The following is a 27487-nucleotide window of genomic DNA, read 5'->3' as shown; positions in this document are numbered from 1 at the left end:
ATGTATCAAAGCTTAAAAAAAGCTTTTGGTTACAGGTAAGAAAGCTTCTGTTAATAAAATACTGCTAGTAATCAACACTGCTATGAACAGACTGGCTCTCCTAACTATTCTACTCAAGCTCTAGAAAACAGGCTGCAATTCTTGAATGCCAAGAATGTACTTTCTAAAAAGCAATATGACAAGAAACAACTGTAAAATAAACTTACATCCTCACCCTGTGCAATGAAAATCAAATTGTGACTTAAGACAGTGCAATGATGAGAATGATTCAACTGCAGCTGTCCAGGAGTGTTTCAGGACTGCAGAGATTCCATTTATATAAACATAGCACTATTTTACTTTGAGAGAACTGTTAACTCGTCCTGTAGATGTTCCATAGAATATTGAGCCACAAGTTTGTAGCAACCTGGATGCAAATAATCTCAGTCTAAATGGAAAACTATACCTTAACTAAAAAATAAGACTACACATATATAGCTTTTGCTAATGCTAAAGATGCATTTCTAAACTGAGTTTAAAATAGGACAAGATTAGTCATATCTGTGACCTAACTTTTGTGTAAAGTTTTCTAATGTGTAGTTTAAAAGTAGTTACTATAACTAAATGACTTACCTCCTTGCTCTATATCTGAATCTGTAAGATGTGTAAGAGAAAAGCTTGCCATGTTTGCAGGAGAGATAGAGAATCTGGAATAAGGGGATGAATGTGACCAGTTCTCATCTAGAGTCCGGGAAGGTGGAGGTGGAGAGAAGTACTTTGATGACTGAAGAGATGGTTTAGAACCAATAAGACTATTAGCTGCCTTTGATATAAAGGATGGCTCTGGAGAAGAGAAGTCATCATCCCATTCAAAACCCCCACCTTGAGGAAAGAAAATAAAACAAGAGGCAATTTACAGCAATGTAAAGTCACACTCAGTTTAAAAAGCAAACCCCTGGCAGACTGCATTAATCCAAATCAAAACTTGTAGCTTTTCTGTTCTTTTCCTGGAGGAAGGGAGAGGTCACAAAGACCTGTCACCCATAGTGTGTTTGCCTCTCAAGTTACCCTAGACACCTCAGTATATAAACAACCAGTTTCTAAACAGTTTATAAACAACCACCACGAGCTTTGACAACCAGTAACACTAGTACCTGAGCCTAGCTGAAGTGTATGCTTAGGGCACAAAGCTGAAGCCAAGATGGTACAAGTGAATTTACAAATCACACATAATTCAAATGCTATTTCATTAAAGACTATGCATAAAACAGTCCCAGCCCCTGCTGTGTATAAATACATTCAAGTACCTTCTTCATCTGTTGAGCTTTCTGAATTTGCAAATCTGTTTAAATAACTAAGACTCGAGGATGGAACTGGAGTGCTGTGAGAGCCTTCCCCATTCAAGTCTGCTGCACGGTTTCCCAGCTCCTTAGTCGGTGTTTCCTAAGACAAACAAAATACATTGTGTGTACAAAGAGTTGCTAAGGTATCCCTACCTGTACATGCAAGCATTTCAAAAATGCACTCCCCCACCCTTGCCATCCAATCTACCATGGAATCAAATAGTCTGTAAACTCTTAAATTACTGCCACCCAACACAAGTTTGAGTTACAGATTATGCATATGCACATATTTCAATTTCTAAAGAGAGTTCCATCAAATCAGTGCTCAAATGCACATGGGAAATGATTAAGTAATATTTATGACACAAAAAGGTTTCATATTTCTAGGAACAAAGCTAAAGCATCTTCCAATTGAAAACAGTTCCCTTATCAGCCTGGCACAGGTAGTTTTTTATTCTCTGATGAAATCCTTATTCCATCTCCAAATATTTTAAATAATTAAGTTTTTTTTACCCCTTAATCATGCTTCAAGAATAAAGAGACAGAGTTTGCGTGGCTGGTATTTGAAGCAGCCAGCATTTTATCAGTTACTGTAATAATAAAAGTTCAACAACTAAGAGCAGTTTAAACACAGCTAATTTTTTTCTTTCCCTTCTGACAAAAGGATTAGTATTCTACAGACTGCCTAAACTGCAATATGTTACCTGTGGTTTTTATTCCAGAATACAGTTATCTCCAATATTTCTGTGCGTCATCATAAGCAACATTTCCAAACCTTGACAACGTGACTGGTTTTTTTAAACCTCACTGTACTAGTTTAATAGCCATAATGTTAAAATACAATCCCCTCTGTATCAAGTTACAGAAGTTGAAAATTGATAAAGCAGACAGGGAAACAAAAGTAACCTTGAATTTTAGAAGCAGATCGGTATTTCACTGAATTTGAATCACACTGGATTCATGTAAATTAGCATTACTATCTAAATACTTTTGTCATATTTAATGATGGTTTAAGGTAAATTTCCCTTAATGGTACACACACAGAATTCAGAATTAGGTTGCAGTTTGGTTTTGGGGTTGGGGTTTTTTTGTTTGTTTGCTTATTTGGGTTTTTTTTCTTTCTTCCTTTCTTTTATAAAGGCATTTGACTCAAAGTCCTCAAATGCATTAAACAGATAAAATGCTTCCATGAAGTGATAACATTCTGCTAAAATGAATTAATCAAATTGGTCCGTAACTATGCTGTGTCACATATTCAAATTAAATGCAGCTTATAAACATCAGAGACATAACTGAAAACCACTTTTCATTCAGCACGTGCAGTCAAGAGACCAAAAACAATCACAGAATGGTAGGGTTGGAAGGGATCACCAGAGATCGTCTAGTCCAACCTCCCTGCAGAAGCAGGTCACGTAGGAACATGAAGCAGGTCCACCTAGATCAGGTCGCATAGGAACATGTCCAGGCGGGTCTTGAAGACCTCCAAGGAAGGAGTCTCCACATCCTCTGGGCAGCCTGTGCCAGGGCTCCCTCACCTCAACAGTGAAATAGTTTTTTCTTAGATGTAAGTGGAACTTTTTGTGTTCCAGCCTCATCCCATTACCCCTTGTCCTGTTGCTAGCTACTATAGAAAAAAGGGATGTCCCATCCTCCTGATACCCACCATTTAGATTCAGGATTCAGCAACTAACCCTGCCCAAAGCAAAACCTTCCTTCACTTCAAATTAGTGCTGCTGTTCTATCAGCAGCATACAACTGCACCTAGCCAAGAAAAAAAGTATTTTTCCTTTCTATATAAAGGAAAAAAAGAGATTTATTCTTTATTTATAATTATATCTAAGATGTATTATATATATTCTTTATACAGAAAGAAAAAATAACCTCCAAACAAGATCTAACTCTGCCAAAACAATCTTGTAACAACGCACCCACAATTATTATTTAGCTATTATACCACATCTTCTTTGAAAAACCCAAACTGACAAAACTTTACTGAGTCATTTTTAAAGAAGGATACCTGATCAAACAAATAGACTGTCACATCATCAAAAAACGTTACAGCTTTCTTCTCATTCTTCCAGTCCTCCTGTTGTGGTTCAATAAGGGGTTTTGGAAGTTTCAACAGGCTTCTCAGATGTTTTCCATCGTCCTTGTCACAAAGTATCTCAGGTACTTGATGAACAGTTTCATCTTCACTGTCAGAACTCAGACTATGCATATGAAAAGTCCTCATGTCATCCTCAGAATCACTGTTCTCATCTTCCTCATCCGCATCATCGCCATCTTCTAAATCAAGCATCCCAGAAACATCAAGTTTGCCAAGGTATTTACCTTCAATATCTGGCTCCTTCAGTTTTTGTCCTTCGATGTGATAGAATGACTTCTCACTGTTACTCACATCTAAAGGACCGTGTATATTATGCACAGACTTTAAGTCTCTGTGTGAGAGAAGTTCTGAAGTATTAGTGCCAACACAAGAGACTGTTTTACGAGAAGTCTCAGATAGGTTACTTTCCATTGATACTTCCAGGGAATTCAGAGTTGCCTCATCCCATTCATCAGGACACCCCTGCATCCTTACGTCCACCTCTTGGATCTCTAAGTTGTGGTTTAGTTCTAGTTTTTCATTTTGATTATTGGCATCCTGGTAATTCCTTACACCACACTTTTGCTGCCTCTCCTCAAAGCTGTAATCCTCTTCAGTATTGTTCTCTCCTCTGTTTGAAGGAACGCAGGTAGCCTCTCTTGACAGATTAGCAGTGTCTTCTGTTTTTTTATCTGGCTCAGAATCATTATCAGAGAAATAGGCAGAGTCTCTATAAGAGTTTTGACTTCCACTCAGAAAAACCTTTGGGTTTATTTCAAAATTGCTGTTTGCTGCATCTAAACAAGCTGCTGCTTCTGAAACAATTATGACTGGATTGGAAGGTAAAGTACTTGCATTGCTGTCGCTAACAACACAGAGAGCAGTATCTACACTAGGAGCATCCTCAGCAGCGACATGAGATGTCCATTCTGGAGATTCTAGGTTTTCTGTTTCATAGCCGCTGTCAGCAGGTTTATCAGGTGGCAAAAGTTTCTGAGGACTTTGAGTCTGTAGAGATTCTAAAACCTCATTTACATCTAAAGAATCCAAAGAATCAGGTGTCTCTAAGGTTTGTTCTACAGTTTGTATAGGGGATGGGCTGTCTTCCAAAAAACTATCCTGACTTGTACAATCTGAAGTAGCGACAGAAATTAAGGTCACCTCTTCTGGAACATCCTTACCATTATCAGAATGATTCAATATTTCTTGCCTTTCCTCCAACAAACATTCATCTTTTTTTAATACAGGAGACTTACCTTGCCAGTTTATTTTTGTATCTTCCTGATCACTACATTTTTCGCTATGAAAAGCTGCTTCATCAGATTTGAAAAGCATTCCCTGTTTTAGTTGTGCACTGCACTCATCTGCTTCAACACTGACACTGTAACACACATTGTTTCCAACTTTATTATTTTTGGCATTATTGGATAACTCCTGACAGAGAGTAACAGTGTTACAGGACATGACTTCATCGACTTCAACGTTTGAAAGCTTTTTTTCCTCATCCTTCAAATAATGAAGGTTTGCAGGTTTCTCACATGACTTACGAGCTGCAGATGGACTAGAGGATGCCTGCATCTCTACAGCAGTCTGAGACTCAAAGTTTGATTCTTTATTTATTGTTATTGGGTTAAAATTTTCATCTTTCACCGTATTAACACCTTCATGTATTAAAGAAAAGACCTGTGCATTTTCAGCCAGCAAAGGCTCAGGCTCTACAGAGTTTCTATTTGAGGTTTCTAATATACCTTTTAGAACATCATCTGGTTTTTGCCCAAAATCACTGCTAGTTTTGTTAGATAATAAACCTGTTAATAAGTTTTTCTCTTGAAGAAATAAGAAGTTATCAGAAAGCTCTTCTAAAGTTACCAAATCAGACTGGTTAGAGATATTTTCACACAAGGAAACAGTTTCATTTTCAAAAGCAAGACTAGAATGCTCCATCTCAGAAAGGCCTCCTGCCTTCCTGTCATCTGTTGAGTTCAAAATAGATGGTCTGAAGTCTTTAGAAATATCATTTGTTTCAGCAAACCCAAGTACTTTTCTGTTTGTCAGTTCTTCTGATCTGTCAATGTCATTAAATATATTCTGGAAAGGACTTTCTGGACTACTAGTAACAGGTAAAAATTCCTCTTTACGATCTGTATTGTAGTGAAAGAAGTCCCCATCAGTGTTAGATTCCTCAACATCAAGATCCCTGAGAACCGTGAAATGAGTACTTTTGTCTTGGACAACTTCTTGATGATCAACTTCTGTAGTTAGTACAACTGACTGGTTATCAAAATTCATGGTGTAGCCACTTCCTTTTTCCTCTAATTGGATGTAGTAGTCATTTCCAACAGAAAGCTTGTGTGCATCAAACACAGGTAACACCCCAGGGACAGCAAGGGATGCTTCTTGGCCACATTCATCCTGTGCTCCCAACCCTTGCTCTGAAAGTGACCTCTCAAAAACCTCCACTGGAAAGAAAATACTTCTGTATGCCATTGCTTCATCAGGATTCACATGGCCACATTCATCAAAATGATCATGTTTCGCTGCCTCCCAGATATATTCAAAGCTGAGGCCCTGGCTTGTTTCAGTTACAGTAAGAACCTCCTCCATCTCATGGCCAAGTCTATCTCCTGTGAAGTGATCCAAGATGGGAAATGCAGAATTATTTGTTTCTCTATTTGAAGTGTTTGGTTTAAGAGCATTCCACTGCTGTTCAAAATCAATCTCCGAGTCCCTTTGGCTTTGCATGCGAAGATAAGTTAAAAGTCTATGCACTTCTTCTGCTGTTGGTCTCTTTTCTGGAGGTAGCCAACAGAACTGCAGAACTTCATACCTATACAAATAAACAAACACATTTCAATAGGCTTCACACTGAAAAGGAATTTATATGATTCAGGTATCTAACAAGCTAAGCAATAACAACTAATATCACTGGCAGGAATTTTTACTTTTACCTAGGGTTTCTTTGCCAGGAGTGTGATTCCACGTAGCAATTTCAATATATTCAAGAGAACTGAGTAATTTGAGAAAAACTTTTTCAGCAGCTTTAAGAATAAATATAAATATTTGAAGTTTACCATCTATCAGAGTACGGCTGCTCCAGACGAGGCTTGAAGAGTTTAACCTGTCTCTCCTTTATAACATGGGTGAGGACTTCCCTGTCAGAGAAGTCTGAGTAAGGCTGAGCAGCATTCTCAAACAGCTCCCATAACGTGACACCCAGAGACCTGAAAGAGAATGCAAAGTCATTTGCTGCTTTAAGAACTATTTTAAAGCTGCTTTTCTAAGAAATTATGGATTATGAAAAGCACAATTGGCAAGAAGAAACAAGTATCACTCTCTCACTGGCTCTATAATAACTTCAGAACTTGTTAATTCATTTTACTTGACAGACGCTAGAAGCCTCAAGAACAAAGCTGCTTGAAGACAATGACAAGGCAACAAAATGAGAGGCTTCAAATGATTCAACTATGGAAAAAAAGCCAAACATTTTAAAAAGTAGAAAATGCCTCTTTAGAGAAGCAAGATGAAAAAACTTTACAGTTAGTCCAACAGTAGGAAAAGCTTTCATCAGAACTGCAGTGTGGCGCAAACTGCTAGAAAACTAGTTTCTGTTTCAGTTTTCATTAAGTTATTTTTAAGTGCAGTGGTCAGAAGCCACCTCTGCTCAGTGCTGTATATCAAGTGTCTACAACACTAATTGTATTTTTAGTGATTAGAGTTGATGCTGATTTTAGACAACCCTTCTGTGCTCCAAATGCAAAGTAGCTGACTCTGCAGGTATTAGAGTAGATTAGATGGGAAAGGGTCTCTGGAAATCATCTAGTCTAAACCCACTGAAAACAGCTCTATATAAAGGCACTAAAATTCAAGTTGGAAACCTTAAAACCCTGCTTGTAGCTTAAATGAACTTTGTGTCATCTATAGCTCTTATATTACTAGAATAATCATTTACCACTTCCTTTAAACACATCTGAAAGCTTTTGGCAAATATATAGTAATTACTTCTATGAGCATGAACACCATTTTTAACATTTTCTAAGCACAAAGTACGACAGTTTCCAGTTTGCAGATACTAACCTACTGTACATCTGATGAAATAAAGCAGTGCAAGAGGCCAATATTCAATTATAAACAATATTTACTCCTTTGTGTAACATTTCAAAATACATTCCCAAATCAATTAAGTGATTTTAAAGCCTACTACATACCATATGTTACTGTATTTGTTTTGCTCTGCTGATAAGAGCCTATCTTGAAAACTCGTCACTAATTCAGGTGCAGTCCATCGCAGAGGAATAAGTTTCTTCTCATCTGTCTCAATATAATCTTCCTAAATTAACATAGAAAACCAGAAAGAAGACTGAATAAATTTTGGATCAACTTCTACAAGCTGATAGTCCTTTTCTTCATATAGTTTTATGTGATTCCTATGCAAAGAATTACAATTAAAAAAATGATTCCTATTTTCTCCCAAGTAGCAGAGACTAATGCAATAGGGGAAAATCATTCACACTGCACAGGAGAAAAACTAAATGCCAGCTACTTATGGTTTGGTACTCAGGAAACATTTTTCACTTTCTTGATATATTTAAATACTTTAAACATTCTCATGAAAAATTTGATTGAATTTTTTACTTAAAATATGAAAACGAGTTTGTGTGTATTTGAGGGCTACTGTAAATAGGACCAAAGAAAGATAGATTTAACCAGAAGCTTCCCTCCACAAGCATAAACTGATCTCTAGAAAGATCATATATTCTGTTACATGAATTTGCTGTGGTTATTTGCTAGTTATACTTTGAAAGTCCATTATTCAAAGAAAGGGCAATGTAGTATCACCCTGTAACTTTATGCTTGTTAGAACCTTAGGTCTGAAATCCTTATAAAAAAAAGTGGTACACAAGCAGATTAACTTACCTTATACCTACTGAAGCCTATACCATAATCTCCTACTTTGACATTTAAATCTGATGTAAGAAAGCAATTCCGTAAGGCCAAGTCACTGGAAAAAGGAACAAATAAATGATGAGACCAAACCAAGGAGTCTTCAATGCAAATTAAGACAAGTAAGATAGAATAAGTGATACTGCTTAGAATAGTGAAGGCTACAACTTCAAGTATCAAACAAAAAGCAGAAAAAGTCTGAAAAACATGTACTTTTTTAAAAAAATCAAGGAGTTAAGGAACAGTTATAGGTTTTAGCAGCAAGTAGCAGGCTGGAATAGGAGCAGATCAGTCATAAGGAAAAATGGTGTTAAGGATTCAATACCTACACTATATACACTTCAGCAATTTTGTTTGCAGGAGCTGGCGTCTGATCCCACAGACCTAAATCCTACTAAAGGCTGAAGGGAGCTAGGTACAAGAAAGGTGTGCTGCTGGAGCTACCTTTCTCATTCTCTTTCAACAAAAACTAACACAGTTCTCCATGCACTCCAAAAGATCAACTCATAATGCAAAATCAGGCACAGTAAGTGGGTACATTCAAACATAGAATTTGGATCCAAACCAAACGTTAAGACAGTTCTCCTGTTGCTTACATTTTCATTGTTAGAACCTATAAAATGTAACAGCTGATCCCACATCTCACTGGAATACTGTGGGCACCATAGCTCTATATAAACACTCCCCACTTTCAGAAAACCAAACACTGACAGGGTCTCTCCTGACACTAGACAGTGGACAAGATTTGGTCTGTGGCCACAAGGATAAGATTGCCCTTAGGCTCTCCCACATTTTCAAAAGAGGATCATTTTAGAGCACAATCTGTGTTCTGGAATCCAAAGAAAACTAAACATAATGACGAGGCAATTGCACTTGAACATTTTAGATAAAAACCCCCCAGACTATTTTGCTGTCCTTTATAAAAAAAGGTTAAAAATGTAGTCACTTCTCTGGTGTAGTGAAGTACACTCTTAAGCATTCAAACTACACACAGAATTTACATGCAGTTATTTCCTTCCACCAGATCTCAACTATGATGTACATTACTTGGGCTGTTAACATGCTAGAGCAGTGCAGGTCCCTCTTTACCTAACACCTATCATTGCATAGCTTGTATCTTAATTGTTATAAGCAAAGTCTATCAGCAATTCACATAAGGTTTAAATACTTAATTTGCAGTGACACTAAGCCACTAGTTATATCTTACACCCACAGTTAAATTCCTCTGAATAACACAACCATACATTGCATATGAACTAGAACTACACCTAAGTCTTTGAAAAAGACCATCAGAAAAAGCAATTATTTCATAAAAATGCTTTAATCAACAAATCAAAAAGCTCTTGAATACACACAGAAGTTCACAGAATCATAGAATCTTAAGGGTTTGAAGGGACCTCAAATGATCATCCAGTCCAACCTCCCTGCCATAGCAAGCCACCTAGAGTAGGTCACACAGGAATTTGTCCTAGTTTTCCTCGTAAACCAGACCACAAGTACTTACAGCCAGCAGTGTTGCTGCAATAATGCCAAGAGGCTGCTTCAGAAAATCCATTGTGCCAACTCAGAAATTTATGGCAAGTTTAATGAAGCTGCACACTTACAATGGAGCTGTGATAGCAAAGAGCTTGCCAGACTAATTGCTCAAATATTTCGCATCTCAGTTTCACAGAAGGGTACCAGACAATTAAGCACACAGGAAGATCTCTACCACTGCTTCTATGTGGCTTTAAGAAAAGTCTCTGAAGTACAAAGGGTCTGAAAGTCACAGTTTCGCTACTTCAAAGAAAAAAGACATTTTTTTCCTTTCCTGTGTTATTGAACTACACAGGTCACAATTGGTAACCCTCATGTAAACCCCAAAGTCTTCCAGCTTGTTTTACACTACTGAAAAAAATATCCTCGAAGAGCAAATCAAACTGTAGCTGCTTGAATTTACCACTAACAACAAAATCACTGATGCTGGAGCTTTACCACTTACTCTGACAGCACCAGGATAGTGTTGCTAGAAGTAAACATTTACAATGAGAATCTTGCAGATCCACAGAATTAGGAATTATCAAGTTTAACTGTATTTCACTGAAAATTACTGTTAAATTTAATAGCTACAGAGCCATGCTGCTGCAATACAACAAACAGTGCTCACTCAGTCTGACAGGTACAGCTGGTACTGCCTTGGAGTCATTTAAAATTGTGTAGCTGTTCCCATTAGCCACCAGCTGAGTCCAGGGTTTGGGGTTTTCTCAGGGTTTTGCTGTTGTTTTACACTTGCACCTCTTAGGACTTTGGTTTGATAGCTCAGCTTCTCCCTGACCACAAGGTGTCTGCTTTCTCTAAGTAGCAAGGTGTGCATTGATAAGCTCCAGTAGGACTTTCTAATTTGCTGAAAGGGATGCTGCAAGTGCTGTCTCTACAGCAAAGAGCAGACTGACTCGACATAAAACCAAAGTAAGCTAACTTGTGTTATCCAAGATTTCATCAGGTAAGCCATGTTCAAAAAGCGAGTACCTTTAATATTTTAGTCATTAAAAGTCTAAGGGAGATGTCTTCCAGTTCTTTAAGGCCTTTTCATTTAAAGCTAAAAAAAATAGTCAGCGTATTTCTGACCAATTAGTTTCATAAACATATTTTTACAGTCTTTTACAACTACTGCCATCCTTTCAGTATCAACTGCATCCTCTTTAATTCAAAATAAAGAAACCTAGCATCCTTTCCTCCAATTAAAACAATTGTTATTCCATTAGGATTTCTTTTAAACCTGTCTGCTTCCATTACTGAAGATAAAGAAGTTACCCAGTCAGAGAACATCTGCTTCAGTCAGATTTCTCATCTAAAATCACCTTCTCTTTAAAGGCTGCAACTTGGGGTGTTTTTTCCATGTTTAGTAACAAAGGTAAAAGATTACCAAACAGAAGTTATAAACTGCTATAATCTATTAAAAATACACAGCAGGTAAGAGTCATTCTGACAAAACACTAACATCCCTCCCCAAAGAATAAACAAATCAAATTTAACTTGGCCAAGAATTAATTAAGCATCTGTATCTTCTATCTAGGTTTAGAAGTAGGTTGTGTTCTGTGGGCTGCAAATCTAAAAGGCAGGTGATCAGCTTTTCAGGCAGCTGGAAGCTGTAACACAACACCACTGCAGCTGAATGAGCATCTTCATAAATATCTCACCTTCATGACTTCAGATTAGAAGTCAGAAGTTCGTTAGAACAGTCTTCAACACACATGGACTTCCATGAAAATATCTACATGAACTTTACTGCTTTTTTTTACTAAAAGCAATTTATCTGGAAAGCTCACCTATGCACAAAGTTATGTTTATGCATTACAGCAAGTCCAGCAGCAATCTCACATGCCATTCTCTGTAGCAGCATTATTTGTGAATCTCCTTTAATGTGCTCTTGCTCACTGCAGATGTAAGTTTTTAGGTCACCCTGTAAAAGAAGTTGAAAATACTTATCAGTCTTGTATGTTGATTGGATCTGAAAAATATTTAATGAAGAACTAACCAACCACATTACTTATTAACCACATCTGTGCTTAATAAAAAATATCCTCAAGTTTCCTGTCTGCATAATGCTTCTTACAGAAATCAAAGGCATATGGTACTGTCCTTTTAAGGGTTTTAAACCAAATCGTTTAGTCATTAACATCCCCTCTCAGACTACCACATAAAACCTAATTGTCATACAATAATACTTCCCATTAAAAAACAGAATGTGATGAACTTCTGTTCTTAAATGAGTTGTCAAGTGCTCCAAATCAGCAAAGCCAACTGCCTGTAGATTGCAAGGTGGTGAGTGGGAGAGACTAGAGCAAAAGGTTTCAGACATTGCAGTTCACCAGAGCTTTAGATTTAAAAAGCATGGTAATACACCCCCCCCAATCCAGGCAAAGAATTCAGATGATATTTTCCTGGACCTAGGCAAAGCTGAGCATCAGACACATAATAAATGAGGCCAGAGAAGCACTCAAATTACTAAAAAGAGAATAGCTTTGAAATAGACAGAAAGTAAATGAAAGTTGCCCAAAATTCAGGAAAAGGAAGACCATACTAAGTGAATCCAAGCAAAGGATGGAAACAACTTATTGCTGTTCCTGCTTTCACAGTTGAACTTTTTAACCTATCACTCCTATACTTTTGTTCTTTAAAATCCAGACTTTTTGTAAGTGTAGCTAATTATTTAGGAGGGTATTTTTGTATTGAGACTGCATAACACATTACATCACAATTTGTGTCACCAGCATAACATTCTGGGCTCTAGCTGTCCATGTTGGTTGCCTACCTAACTCTTGGGCCAGGAAGGAGACTCAAGGAAAGTCTCGAGACCAGCCAGACAAGGGAGCAGTCTTTGCACTGGCTAAAAAGCACTTCAGTGTTCAGAAAAGACTGAAGATCACTAAACTTCCTGTTCCTCTGGTGCTCATGCCCATCAGGAAGCTAGAACTGAAACATCTCATTCCTCCTTAATATGATTGAGGATGACCATATATCATCCTATTAATTCCAGCACTAGATGTCTGTGGTGCATCCGAATCTAGCAGTGCAGTGATAGCTGAGGTGACGAACTGGACAGTCACAAATCTGTATTATATTAGTAGAATAAGAAGCCATGGGACAGACAGTCTGCTTAAAAGCAGACACTACTATGTAAAACAACTTCATTTACATTCTTTAAAATATGGATAGACTCCACAGCTATTCTATCTTCATCTGCTTTATATATACTAATGCTGCAAATAGCTATAGCACCTTATGAGAAAGCAGGTATAACATCTACCACTGTTTAATGTTGGTAGAAGCCTTCATTACATCCTCTTTCTCCTGTTTTTAGCTACTAATTAGGTAATGGTTACAATATTTGCATCCTACAGAATTACTTTCTTTAAAATGTATCCTGAAAGATTCTTCTGACTTAGAATTACAGCTTTAATATCATCCTGGCTCAGGCATATATGTATAAATATATATAACCACACACCCCTTTCCACCTTGCCAGAGCAGATCTACTAGAGCAGAATTCCAAAGAACTACGACATGAAGAGGGTGGGTAACTCAGACTCCCAGTTGTGCAGCCTAACAAATGCCAGCCTGTACAAAATGCCGAGCTGAGCTGACTCTAGGTGGCAGCAAGTTTCTGAAGAAAGTCAAGTTCTCCACAATTGTCATTCATTGAAACAGCAACTGGTTACTTAAGGGTTTATCCCAGGTGGATTAAGTTCCTAAGACACCTGAAACACACCAGAGAGTTACTTTTTAACTTTTAAATGCATTAGTAACAGCAGTGCTCTGTGGCATCCCTTATTTATTAAATAATTAATGTGGGGACACATTTTTGTAGGAAATAAAGCTTTTATTAAATCCAGCACCTTGAAACATACTGGTTCTACTTTCCCATTCTATTCTAATTCAGGCTACAATGAAGGTTAAAACCAAACCTTCTGAAATTCCACAAGGACAAATGGAAAGTCTTGCACCTGGGAAGAAAAAAATCCCTTGCAGCAATGCACACTGAGGACTGACCAGATGGGCAGCAGCTCTGCAGGAAGGGACCTGGGCATCTTGGTAGATGGGAAGCTGAACATCAACCACATATGTGCATTAGCAGCAAAGCCTGCCTCAATAGGACCATAGCCTGTATACAAAGGGAAGGGATTATCCCTTTCTATTCAGTATTTGTTGGACTACATTTAGATCAGTATTGGCTGCCCAAAGCAAGACAAACTAGAGTAAATTCAGTAGAGGGCCACCAAGACACTCGGGGGCCAGCACGTTTCACCACAAGGAGAGGGCTGAGGGAATTCAGTTCATTCAGACTGGAAAAAGGACGACTTTGGGAACACTTGATAGCAGCTGTCTAGTACGTATGAAGTTATCAAAGACTGAGACAGGATCTTCACTGTGGAGCATGGAGGGAGGATGAGAGACAACAGGTATGAGATGAAACAAAAATTCAGAATGAGTATGAGAAAAACTATTTTCCACATGAGGGCACCGGAGCAGAAGCATAAGTTGCCCAGAGACACTGCACAGCTTCCGTCCTTGGATGTTTTCAGGATCCAACTGGGCTTTGAGGAAACTGCCCTGAGAAATCTGGTCTGACCTGAGATTAACACTGCAGAGGATGGCCTGCACTCCTTGCTAGCCTGACCTATCCTATGAGATTTCCCTGCCTATAAACAGACAATAGTAATATATCACTACTATTCCCATATTATTTTATGAGCCACAAAATATCGCTTCCTCAGACAGATTTTTTTAGCACAGTAAATATCAAAGGTTGTATGTATCTGAATAAAAACAGTTCTGCAAAATTCACTGCTCAGACATCTAAACATAAAAAGCTCAATAGGAAGGTTCCACTTTCCTTCCAATTTCCTCTGCTATTCTGTCTCTTGTCTCCTAGGTCTCCATGAAGAACTAGGTTTCGCTTTTCCTCCCACCCTTCTCAGTTCTAGTCAGGATCAGTTCAGCTGTCTTTGTAAGTCTTAATATGCCATCTCTGTAACAGCCAGAAGCCAAGGGCCTACTTACATGCAGTACTCTCCAGTAGTTTTCTTGTTTGTGCAAAGTCCACATTTGGTTGGTAGGAACACCCAAATAGCTAACAAGACTTTTTAAACCAGTAGGTACTGATGATGGTGTTTTTAAAGTGTGAAGAGGTGGGCAAATTATGTCTACTAAACACTTTCTAACAATTTGGAGAGCCACTAGCCAAGTCACCTAGTATCACATAATTGGCCCCTTTGAGGCTCTCAGACACCCAAGAACACTACCCCTGCCTCCTCCCTCCAATGTTGCTTCGCAGTGGAAATACCTGTGGTTGGAATGGTAGGGGTTGGAAGGGACCTTTAGAGATCATCTAGTTCAACCCCCAAGCCATTAAAGTGGCTTGAAAGCAATGCATGGTACAGAGCCTCACATTGTGATTATTAAACAGCTTTGTCAACTCTTTGGTTAAGAAGTTTTCACTGCAAATATTCTTTTTTATTTGAAGATAATGTTTGCAAGTGGCAATAATTAGAAAAAGCCCAAACAACAGAGAACCAACCACTGCTGTCAGGCACCTTCCACTAACAGCAACATCCCTAAAGCAAGCTACAGGGCGTTCCAGGCAAACACTGCATCCTGCTGATCTCATCTGCTCAGGGAATTGCAATCCTTGAAGGATTTCTGTAAGAATATGATAGGCAAATCAGCCTCATAATATACATCCTTCTTCCACATGTGAATAACTTTCCTTTACTCATAAATTATGCCAATCCATTAGAGGATTTTCTGTGCTGACAAAGTGCTGGCCACACATGGCTGAGTAATATATTAAAGTTAATAAGCCAACTACCACTATTTTTAACCTGGCATCGTTCTGCAATGTTTAACAGTGAACAGTTAACTATTCATAGAAGATGCACCAACATACTAAGGAAACTAATATGGGGCAAGGGGTAAGAACTTATTGAGCATGTCTTTTTATATTTACCATTTCTCTGACAATTTTAAACACAGGCAAAGGAAAACTAGGATTTAAAAGCCCTCTCTTGCTGCTTGCCCAGCTCTGCAATGCAAGGGATATACAGCAACTTCGACTACGCTACAAAATATGCCAAATGTGAGCAAAACCAGCTGCTGCATATACAACCAAGCCAGCTCAAGTAACAGCAATGTATAAGCAGTTATACAGACAAGAAAACAAGTTAGCCTACATGACATTCAGCATCACTACAGTGACAGTGAACTCTGATGTCTCTGCACTACAGTTTCCAGTGCCTCTGATCGAGACCTTTCAGTGCCAAGGAGCCTGGGAACTGTATTCCAACAGTGCTGCCTGAGCAGCCAAGACAAGGTCAAAGAGTCCTAAAAAGGCTACAGATCCTTGTAAGAGAAGTTGCAAAAGCAGGACATGGTGTGGTAGGCTATGAATTTGAAGGAGTGCAAAGAAAACAATAACTGTATCCTCTAGACAGTGTTAGTCAGTAGAATGGCCACATTTTTTATTACTTAACATGCCAAACTTGCAAAATGAAGCCTGTATTACTCAAAAAGCCTAAAAAGAGCTTGTCATCTGAAGACATTTAAATTTTCCATCTAATACAGTTGACATATTTGCCACCTTTTTTCTTAAGCATCACATTCTTAATCACATAAGTACAAGGGATTAAAACAAGGTTATTCTTTGTTGTATATACATACACAACACCAGTAACACAAGGTAAAGAGCTTTAGCGCAGCATTATACTACTGCTCACAAAACAGGAACATGTTTCTCGTCCTTCACATTTGCATATATAATAACAGACACTAGAACCTTTAAGTCAACCACTTCAACTGTGTCTGGGTCTATGGTCTTTCTGCTGAAGAATCAGATTCTTGCATCTATTGGAAGCACCTTCACAGTTCCCCATTTATCCAGCTTCTAAAAAAAAGTGCAAGAGAAGCTACCAGCTTCTGAGATCACTTACTGAAAGCCTGAAAAATCCAAGTAACTGCCATCCCAGCCTCCAGAATACCAGCCTACTGATACTCCACTAAAAACCTGCCTACAAAAAAAAAAAGCTCTCAAGCCATGCCTTTATTCCAAATGGTGCAGTCTGGCTTCCTTCACATTTCTCCCTTCATGTCTCTCTTCCCTCACTCCACTATTGCTACCTCCCACACTAGGCCCTGGGACTACACCATAATGTGATATACAGCCATACTGAGCTAACTTACTGCACTTCTGCATAAAACTATTCAAGTGAACACTGTTTTTTCTACCTAGCCTCTGTATACTCATGTGCACACACAGTGCACACACTTATGTTGTCTAAGAGAGAATCAGCTCTACCAAGCCAGACTTTTGGTATCAAACTCAAGTTTAACTCACTATAATACATATTTTCTAAAACCAAGTTTTAGGTCACTTGGAATAGAAGTCAGCACAGACATTTATTTTCCATTCCAAAAAAATTACCTAACTACATCTGAATTTATCAACTACCACTTTGGCTGTCAAGCTTACTGCCCCCAGTTAAAACTGAAAACCTATTTTATCCCCTTAAGTAAAATCCTTTCCAGATTACTCTGCAGGATCATGACAATTTCTGGCATTAATCATCAGGCATCAAACAAGGATATTATGATTTTTCCTGTATACTTAAAGTAGGGCAATCTTTAAAAGTTACTCTATCTTCAAATTCAAAGTTGGATTAAATAGCATAACTCTTTAAAAACATGGCAGCAATTAAGTCTGATTGGATATTGGAATGTGTATGTTAGACCCTATAAAATGTAATTCTTTTTCAAAGATCCTTTTAAAGAACTTCCACTTTGAGTATCAGGTTTAAAAATCTGTATTCCATTTCTACACGTTGAAAAACTATAATAAACATTATCTGGTTAACCTTAGGCACCTACTTTTTAATCCCTATCAAAACCAGAACACTTCACTTTGATCAGTCACTTTAAAAGTTCAAGCGTTTCTTACATTTAGAAAAAAATTCTTTTATCAGCATTTCTGCCTCAGTAATTTACCATAGCTAATAAATTTGAGCAAAAGTGCAGCAATGAGAAATATGATTACTTAAGGTCACAGATTAACAGATGTTTCTCAAGAAAACTCAAAAGTTCACGTTAACTCTTGTTTACATTGCTTGAGGCTACTGGTGCAACTACAACAGTATTTATGCACCAAAGTTTAAAGGCAAAATCTGTAGCAGTGAAGTTGACAAAAAGGATCTTTCTGAATTTTATAAATGCTAACTATCTTCTGAGAGATTTATTTCTTAATAACATAAGCATGCACTTCTGAGTTCATTTCTGTTTGACATTTTTCAAGGGACTCTGTTTTGAATGCCATCTAAACCACAAGCTTTCAACACAGCTATTGAGCCAATGTTTAGATAGCCACCTGGAGCTCTGGGTTTGTTTGTTTTTTCAGAATGTGTTGCGCTACAATAAAACAATTCAAGTCTTTCCAGATCATGGATAGACCATCACATCCAAATTTTAGTCTCTGAAGACTCTGTGTATACCTGGCACAATTCAAAGTTCCTACACCTGCACACCACCCCCTTTCTCCCAGCATTCATGTAAATTCCACCACATGTCCAGGAATGCAGCGGCTCAGCACAGTTTTTGTATGGTTTTTGTGTGACTGTCCTTCTCATCCTCAGTGGCCTTTGTGGCACTAATAGCAGAGCAGAAAGCAACACCACCACCCTTTACTGTGTTCTTAGCATTTCTTTTGGTGTTCAGGAAGCATAAGGCAGCAATTGCTTGAAGGGAAGTGGGTGGGGAGAGAAGGAAAGAAGATGACATGAGTAGGGATAATAAGAACACAGCAGCCAAAAGGATCAGGAAAAGAATAGGGTGATACTGGAAATACTAGCTATTAGAATACATCGACTACTGATGATGGGAAGGGGCTCACCATTGCATTCTAGTCCAAAGCTGCACCGTATGAGTAAAATTTGGGCTCTCTGGAGACAGGAGGAGGTAAAAGGGAAGAAATTATGTCTGTTTCCTTACTTAACATTTTCATGGAAATGGTAATAAAAGCACATTAGGGCTGCATAGACAGTAAATTTAGGATGTGATTGTGAGCATATGCATGTGACACTGGACTGCAATAAAAAGTTTCCTTCTATGACCTCCTTTCCCCTCCAAGCTCCTTATTACATGATGCAGTCAGACGGAAAGAGATGCGTAATTCTAGTATCAAAGAACCAAGAGCTATTTTCCTCTTCAGAACACTCCATAAGCATCTAGGATTTACACAATGAATTGAGAACAACACTAACAACGACAAAAAAAAAACCCAATACCACTTGTGGTCTGTCTAAACAAACAAAAAACACCTGTATTCTCAGATTCTGGTGAGTCAAATAACTTCACAGACACCATCATTTCAGGAGTGAATTGCAGTAAACACATTACATAAAATCTACACAAATGGAAACACAACTGTAGCCATTTTTAGAAGTGCACTTACCAAGTCACAGAACTCAAAAACTAGGAGATAAGGAATAACTTCCACGCATTGCCCAATACACTGGAGAACATTTGGATGCTGAAGAATGCTGGAGTGAAAGAATAAAAAATGCTCCCATTATTTGCAGCATAATGCAATGGTGTGAAATCCCTACCAGGAGTTTCAACATGTAACATCAGTGAAGGGTGACATGCACAGAAGCCACAGATTCCATTTCTACCTTTGTATCCCCTTTGTGTTGCTGCAGCGTATCATCAACAGCAGCTGAAACTCAGATGATCTCAAAACCACAAAAGCCAGCACAGGCACAGGAAAGTCAAACCCATCCTCCCACCATCCCTTATACCAAAAATAAGTGTGTGCAACTGGCTCATGAACTACACTGAGGAATTGATCGGGCTAAAAGCTAAACCTTTGTTTATCCAGGTTAGTTCCCAGCCCAATCAGTTACTTTTTCTAAATTGCTTCAAGAATTGTTCCAATGCAGCAGAAGGCATGAGATTTCTTCTTCTGATAACTGCCAACAATTTAAGCCTAAATGCAAATATAGTTGGGACATTAGAAAGCATTAAGAATAGAAGCTCTCTATGACCACTCACTTGTAACATATTCAGGCAAGTTGAACCACACCATGAGGTATGTCTATTGAACTACAACATGCCCCTCTCTTAGTCACCCAAAAAGCCATTAACTTCTGGCAATTAGCTCTTCAGAGAATACCACTATTCCCAAAAAACAGAGAGAGAAATTATACTCCCTTTAAAGTACCAATTTCTTTTCTGGTATAAAGACTCAGTCCCTAAAAGTGAGTATCCTCCAAGCATAACACAAGGGGAAGAAAACACTAAACAATCCTATTTCACTGGCACTTCCAGACAGATCCATGACTTCAGTGCAGCAGCCCTCTACCAATTGAGAGGTTAGTGTTTGGTTGGAGGGTTTCTTTGAGCACAGTCTCCTTGCAAGCTGCTTGAACGAGATTAGTTTTTAAGACAATCATGCACTTAATTTCTTTGTAAAAGTTCACATTAAACAAATTAATGTGTATCTGAAAACAGACAAAGAGTTCACAGTTCCCCTGCTTTTAACAGGAAAGCCACATAGAGGAGATAAAACTCAGTTCTCAGAGGCAAGTAATTAGACATGAGGTTAATTTGCAACATCAGGAGTTTCTTCCAAACAGCTGTAGAAGAGATGCTGATAAATCAAACCAAATGTGTTCTCTGGTCCTGAACAATAACTACTAAACACATTTAAGCTGAGAGTTTATTTTTATTTCTAAGCAAACTCAATTTTTGCCCACTTTGGATTGACTGTATTTCACTTTAAAGATGAGTACTTCAGTTATAAAAAGGAGAGCAAGTAGGGACAACACCACTGACCAAAGGAACATCTGTAACTCATAGGCAGTAGTATGAAGAGTAGTAGTTAAACACGCTGTGAAATATTACTTACTAATATGGTTCTCCATTTCTTAAAAACTGTTCCTGCTCCTTGGGACCTGCACTTGCCTTCAACTCCTTCACTATTACCCTTGCTACACTAGTGCCTGTGTAGATCTCTCCAAGCAGAACCTGTACAAAAAAAAAAGATAACCATTGTGTCTTTAATGAGTGGAAAAAAATTGTGAGTTTCCCTGCAAACAAGAGCTAAAAACACGCTGTAAGAATTATTTTCTTGCATTTTTGTCAACACATGCAGAGTTTTGATAATTAAATACTCATACTTAATAAATCTTGACAAGTGATCTACACCGCAAATTCCAGAAAATATGTTTTCTAATGAAGTGCTTAATTTTTTCCTAGAAAGAATTAGTAGTAACAGGAATGGGTTAATTCAAACCCACAGAAGTGAAATGTTTAGCTAGCAACTCTGGTAAGGAACTACATGCAAATTAAAGCAGCACTGATAAAAACATGACTAAAAGTCCATGCAAGGAAGCATTTCATTTCAATTTCACTTTCCTTATGCTGTTACTTTTTAAGGATAATTTTAAAGGAAATACAGTAGCCTATTCATTTAAGAATAAGATAAACTACAGTACGATATTAAAAGATAACTTCTCACCTTTCCAAACCAGCCGTTTCCAATTTCCTGGATGTAGCTTAAACTCTGACGTGCAACTTGAGACTTTGATCCATCTGTTGCATGAAACAAATGTAACACGTATCAAACCACTTGGCCAAAGTTACCAACTGTTGAGGAAATATCCCAGGTTCCTACAATATTTATTGCCAATTACATGCATATGTTCAGACCAAGCAACAAAACCTAGGTACACATACATAAGGTATGAAGTTGTGACAATAGTACCCAGGTGGAACTTTTCTTAACTCCAGCTTCTCAACCGTACTAGAATACCTCTCTCATGAAAATACAGTGATTCCTCTTGGGAAATGGAAACTTCAAATTTTTTAACATATTCAGTAAGCAAGCAAAAAGGCTGAGTCCTAATTCCAACATACCCTGTAGCTGGGTAGAGCAAATAACCTACTTACAAAAGTTTGCTATGTAAATAAAAGTAGAAAACCCAAGACTAACACTCATTGCTTGTACATCTTAACATTTAGAGTTATAGAATTAGCATTTTAAGAGAAAGGGTTCGACTGCTTTAGTCTTCAGCCCAACTGCCCTACTTACAGCTACCATCTGGAAAGAGGACATTTTCCAACTAAAAATACTTCACATAAAGAGCCTAGAGAGGGAAAGGATAGAAAACAAGACCCAGATCTTGGCAGAGGATAGACAGGAACAATAGCAGACACCTACACTATAGAAGAGATTCAGCAGTTCATCTCCCTTCTGCTTAATTGGTTAGGAACACTAATACATGTACACAAAAACTTCCCATCATTACTACTTGTCTGAAAATTCCAGCCCACATTTTTTACTCTCATAACCACATTTACACCAGTATTATTTTACTAAACAGCTATAGCTAGCTATATAAACATACTGTCAATGTGCTCCTAAGCACAGGGAAAGCTGTACCAGTACAACTGCATTTTCACCAGCATACCTTAGTCAAGTACACTGCCTTACTTCTGGCAAAGTAACTTCTAGAGAGAAAGTAGAGTTTTAGCAATTAAGGCAATGTAGAAGAGCTGACAAAATTTTTCACAGATATTTTTACCTCATTCATTAAAACATCAGGTAACACTTCTCTTGTATTAAAGGCAAGCTGACAGTTTCTTGAAATTTGTGGGCACAGAAATTTTATTGCAAGATTCCCTGAACGTCTAATGATTAAGCAATACATGTAAAAATTATATGTGATGAAGTAGAATATCAGATCAACTACTTTATGCTCAGCTATGCTTGTAATATTTAACATGTTTAAGTTCTCTTTTAGAAAAACTCTATTCTAAAGAACACACGCCAAAAAAGTTTTCAGACAGGGAAAAGAAATCTCGTGCTTTGTCTTACCAATATCACATTTACAGCAGGAAAAAAACTACGGTGACATTAAGAAAGCAATGCAGCTGAAACAGTATCACTGCTGTCAGGGAAGGGATTCACTCATGCTTCAATTTAAGTCTAATGGCTAAAATTCAATGACAACTTAGCCATGAAGAAAATTGCTACAGAGCAGAAGTCACTAAAGTTCTAGAAAGGGTTGAAACCCTTTCTGTACATAGGGACATAATGAAACTACTCTAGTTTTTAAGCTAGTTTCATTCCCTTAAGCTACCTTACGTGGCACCCTACCGTAAGTTAACATTTTCAAGTAGTATAACACCTTTATCCTACACCCTACAAAATATAATTACTCAGTTTATGAAAGCTTGTAACAATTAATTTGTTACTGTGAAGTCAAACAATCAGCTACATTCCATTTTTGACACTGAAAGTGCTCACTATTTTTTTCTGCCCCCAACAAAACACAGTATCTTACCTGCACGGGACGGAAAGTGGGAAGGAGTTGGTAAAGCAATATTGGGAACCGAAAGAGTAAACACTTCTGCTGGGGACTGAACAGATGGGGTATCTTCTGCTGGAGGTGTAAAATCTATTTCATCATCAAAGTTATCTTCAAATTCCTGAAAGAAATAATCTTAGTAAACAAGCTGATCTTTGTCTTAAAATTCACACTAACACGTTTCTTTGACTTTGCATGAGCAAAGGAGCCGTTGCTTTTTTACAAGGACAGATTTTTCTATTCCTGTTTCTGTATTTTCAATTTATGACAAATCTAAAGGCACTAAAGTATCAAGTGTAGCTTTTCACAAAAAAGGAATTTTTTTTGTTTGATGTTTTGTGGGGGTTTTGTTTGGTGGTTTTGGTTTTATCTCCAGCTTTGCACGAATTAAATTGAACTGTCAAGGCCGAATACTATTAATTTCGAAATGAGAGCAACTTTAGGAACACTGATAACTGATGTTCCAAAAGTAACTGCTCTCTGACAACAATAATTTCTCAAGGGTTTTGCGACAGTGGACATGTATCTTCAGTATTCTTTTTTGACAGGACTGTCTTAAACTCTGCCAGCAGATTAAGAAAAACAAATGAAACAAATACACAGAAAAACAACAAAGGTTCTTTATACCAAAACTGTCTCCAGGGAATGTTTTTACTACTGATCCTAAGAGCTAGTAATGATTAAGACAAAAAAAACCCATCCCAAAACCATTAAAGATCCTCAGTGCAGTATGGACCAAGCACTTAAAATAAATGATTGTAGCAAGATTTCAGAACATGTAGGAATACAGTTGCTGGCTATTTCAGAAGAGAGAATGTACAGTGACACTGAAGTGTCAATCACTACAGAGTATGAGCACCAATAATCAAGTAAGTAACCTGGATATCAGAATGCAGTCAAGAATATCACTTGTATATGCACTGGTAACTTCAGATGCTTACCTTGAAATCTATCTCGGGGTCTTTACAGCAGGAGACACAGTTTGCAAGCAGTATTACCAGTACTATTAGAGTACATACAGACAGAATCACAAAAGGTGAGAAAACAGCATCTGTAGCTCCTTCTCCTAGAAGAAACCATGAACGTAGTATTATGTAAATATGTTTAGCATTTTAAGTAGTTCCTTCAAAACATATTATCCATCTGCATTTATTTAAAAGACGGTGTTTTAACGTTTAACTCTGTGGGTAAGATCAAAAATAAGAGGAAACTGAACAGGAAAGACATACTGCATGATACATCTATGCTCTAACATCTGCCTGCACTGCTCTGAACTTATTTGTCTGAAGCTAAGAGGCCACAGTCAACATGATTTACGAAAGGAAGTGATGAACAGCAGTAGTCCAAAGCCTCAATATTCTATTTTAAGTAAAAAATCTATTCAGATGTCTAAATACAAGTATTAGAAATGTGGTCTTTTTAAACTCTTCCTATGAGCTAAGAGAAAAGGCAGTTAGAAGAAACCCTTGCTTAAACCTTGTACAAATTTAAGAGAAATTACTATAAGGCAGTACTGCCTCCTTACATGACAGTCTGAAAAATAGACAAAACAACTCAATTTCTATTTCTTCTGATTCATTAGGTGATTTGATTTCAAGAACTTCAGGCCTGACCCCTAACCATTCTGCAAACACACAAATAATTTTCCAGAATTTTAGAGATGAACACTCTACAATACATTTTTTATGATCAAGTCAGGTTATTATTACTCACACAACATCAAAAACCTCAAATGGCATTTTATAAAAATCTTAAGTCCTTGGCAGGAGAATTAAACCTATTTTCATCTCTGCTTTCATATTAAGGGGAGAGCAAAGATATATAGTTCCCTAGGAGACCACACCACACATCTTTAGGGTTTGGTTTTGTTGTTGTTGTTTCTTTTTTAAACACATACTGCCACGGGGATTGGAAGAGTAGTTGGACCATATCCGACTCAAACATATTTAGATATTACATCAGTGTTAAAGTTCTATAATGTCAGGTGACTTGGACTGGCTGGATTTTACAGGAATGTCTGAATATCAATGGGAACATCTGGCAATAGAATACAGTATAAATGAAGCCTCAAAAATACAGAAAATCAGAAGCTGATCACTAGTTATGGGACAGACTCTTCAACCTTCAAAAAATAGAAAAAGTAATTAAGAGATTTCCACAAAAAGCTACAACTTTCCATCATGTTCCCCAGAAAACTTACAGAATATTTACTTACTTTCATTATAAGTAAAGAACAAATTGACATAATCAAGAAACTGCTTTAAAAATTATTAGCATACTTGTGGAAGATGACATACTTTCTGTACAATTAGGAATATTATCTCTACAGCAATAAAAGTCAACTAGAAAAAGGAATGTTTTCAAACAAGTGATAGCATTTCTGGTTTCCACAATAATTCTGGCATTCTAATCTCATTAGAGAACACTGCTACATTTGTAAATTTCTGTATCATTCAAACACAGAATGATGTGTGAGCCTCTGTGTGAGGCTACACACCAGCTTTTAGCAAAAACTATGAACATCAAAAAAAGAGTATCTGTAATGGGCTCTCAGCTTAAAAATTTATACCCAGTTAAAACAAGTCTTCTATGTAATACCTCTATATTTTTCCATTGGTAAGCATCAACAAGAAAAAGAAGGCAATAGCTGACTTGTTGACTTTCTTCAGATGTTCAGTAACTTAACTAAGTAGACTAAAAACTACCTAAACCACAAATATGAGCATTTTGTGAAGTCATTAGCTAAATTACTGTAACACACACACACTGAGGTAATAGAGCTTTAGATAAAATTCCTTTGAACTTCTAATTGAAACGAAAGAATAAAAGACAGCTTTACTACAAAAAAGCAAACATTTATGTTATCAGATATTAATAATTATTCTTTTTAAACACATTTTTCCAAAATCATCCCCCTAATTTCCAAACAATCCCCTCACCTTCACCAAAAAGAGAAGCCAGGTTACCACAGACTATTTACTGAACAAATGAACTAATGAACACCCAGGAACACATCACCACAATTACAACATGCATTCCTCCCAGTAGGAGCTCAAGACTCACAGAATGTTTCATTCAGCATACTAGAGGCATTTGGGAAAGTTATCCAAGCAAAAGGAACTCACTACACACTGAACCTGGACACTAAGAGCATGTTTTCATGACTGACAGAAGGCACTACTAGCAAGTCTTAAAAGACTGCTATTTGAAGACTAACTTCAGATCAGAGGGAGGCAGAAAGCATCTCAGCTGTTGAGTGTGTAACATGCTAAAAAAGCTATCCAACTTTTACTTCAGGTTTATGGCACATTATAATGTCTCCTTTGATGCCTAAGTTGCTAACATGAATGTGACAGTGTCTTCCCCAAAGGAGATGAGCATTATCACTTACTAGCATCCTCCCCTGCTCCAAATACCATATCTTCTTCTAGATGGTCTTTTTGACCAGCCTTTACCAAAACTTGATGCAATTCTTCAAAAGCTGATTCACTGTTTCCAATCTTACTGCTTCTTTTCAAGCCCTTACAAGGGTTTGAGTATCCAAAAGGACATGTGTTGCAACTATATTAGTTGGTCTTGTTATCTTATACGTACAAAACTTCTCACCTGTGCCCTTGAACCATCACAACTAAGGCAGCACCACAACATGTATTTACATTCACATTACCATGCTCGCTCCAATTCAGGATCCCCCTTCTGACCCCAGAGAAGCTACAGGTTATGACAGAAAATCCAACTAGGAGGTTTCACTCAAGTTCCTGGTGGTCTTATGCCAGTTTTCTGGTTTACTTAACTCAAAATGAGACATAAAGAACACTAACAATCATAAGCAACATTTATTGTGCAAGTTAAATGCACTACACATGTATCCATCTATTTTATATGGAAAAGACAACATATTTGGTTGGAATTCTTTCTGTAAAGAAAACTCTGTATTTGTCAAACCTGAAATCTAAGCATTTTATGCAAGTTACCTCTTACCCATGATGTAACCATCTCTTTTACATGTCATGGAACTAATACAGAAAAAAATACTGCTAATGTTCACTACATTACTTCCCAACCTTACAGACCTTTTGTTAGTCCCAAGGAAGTGCACGAACTAAGTAATTAATTGGAGAAAGTAATGAAGCTTTTTTATCTAAAAAAAAAAAAAAAAGGAAAGCAAAGATCCTCTTTGAAAAGGCAGCTAAAAGTTCATTAAGAAAATGGAAGTCATCTAATCTTCCAAAAGTATAAGG

At 37.5% G+C, this 27487-nt stretch overlaps 1 protein-coding gene across 1 annotated transcript in view; it reads right to left on the bottom strand.

Moving 5' to 3' along the window:
* LMTK2 (lemur tyrosine kinase 2) overlaps positions 1–27487 on the bottom strand; it is a 43010-nt gene that overhangs the window by 4349 nt on the left and 11174 nt on the right. Inside the window, exons 2-13 of the mRNA XM_061993016.1 lie at positions 24188–24312; positions 23223–23367; positions 21395–21468; positions 20783–20901; positions 19328–19415; positions 11658–11791; positions 8323–8407; positions 7614–7735; positions 6480–6629; positions 3340–6235; positions 1287–1422; positions 613–861 (exon numbers count right to left, since the gene is read on the bottom strand). Coding sequence (XP_061849000.1) covers positions 613–861; positions 1287–1422; positions 3340–6235; positions 6480–6629; positions 7614–7735; positions 8323–8407; positions 11658–11791; positions 19328–19415; positions 20783–20901; positions 21395–21468; positions 23223–23367; positions 24188–24312 — 4323 coding nt within the window. The remainder of the gene's footprint in view (positions 1–612; positions 862–1286; positions 1423–3339; positions 6236–6479; positions 6630–7613; positions 7736–8322; positions 8408–11657; positions 11792–19327; positions 19416–20782; positions 20902–21394; positions 21469–23222; positions 23368–24187; positions 24313–27487) is intronic.

The sequence above is a fragment of the Colius striatus genome, chromosome 3, assembly GCF_028858725.1.
Source record: "Colius striatus isolate bColStr4 chromosome 3, bColStr4.1.hap1, whole genome shotgun sequence".
Lineage (NCBI taxonomy): Eukaryota > Metazoa > Chordata > Aves > Coliiformes > Coliidae > Colius > Colius striatus.
This window is presented reverse-complemented; position numbering and strand designations above follow the sequence as displayed.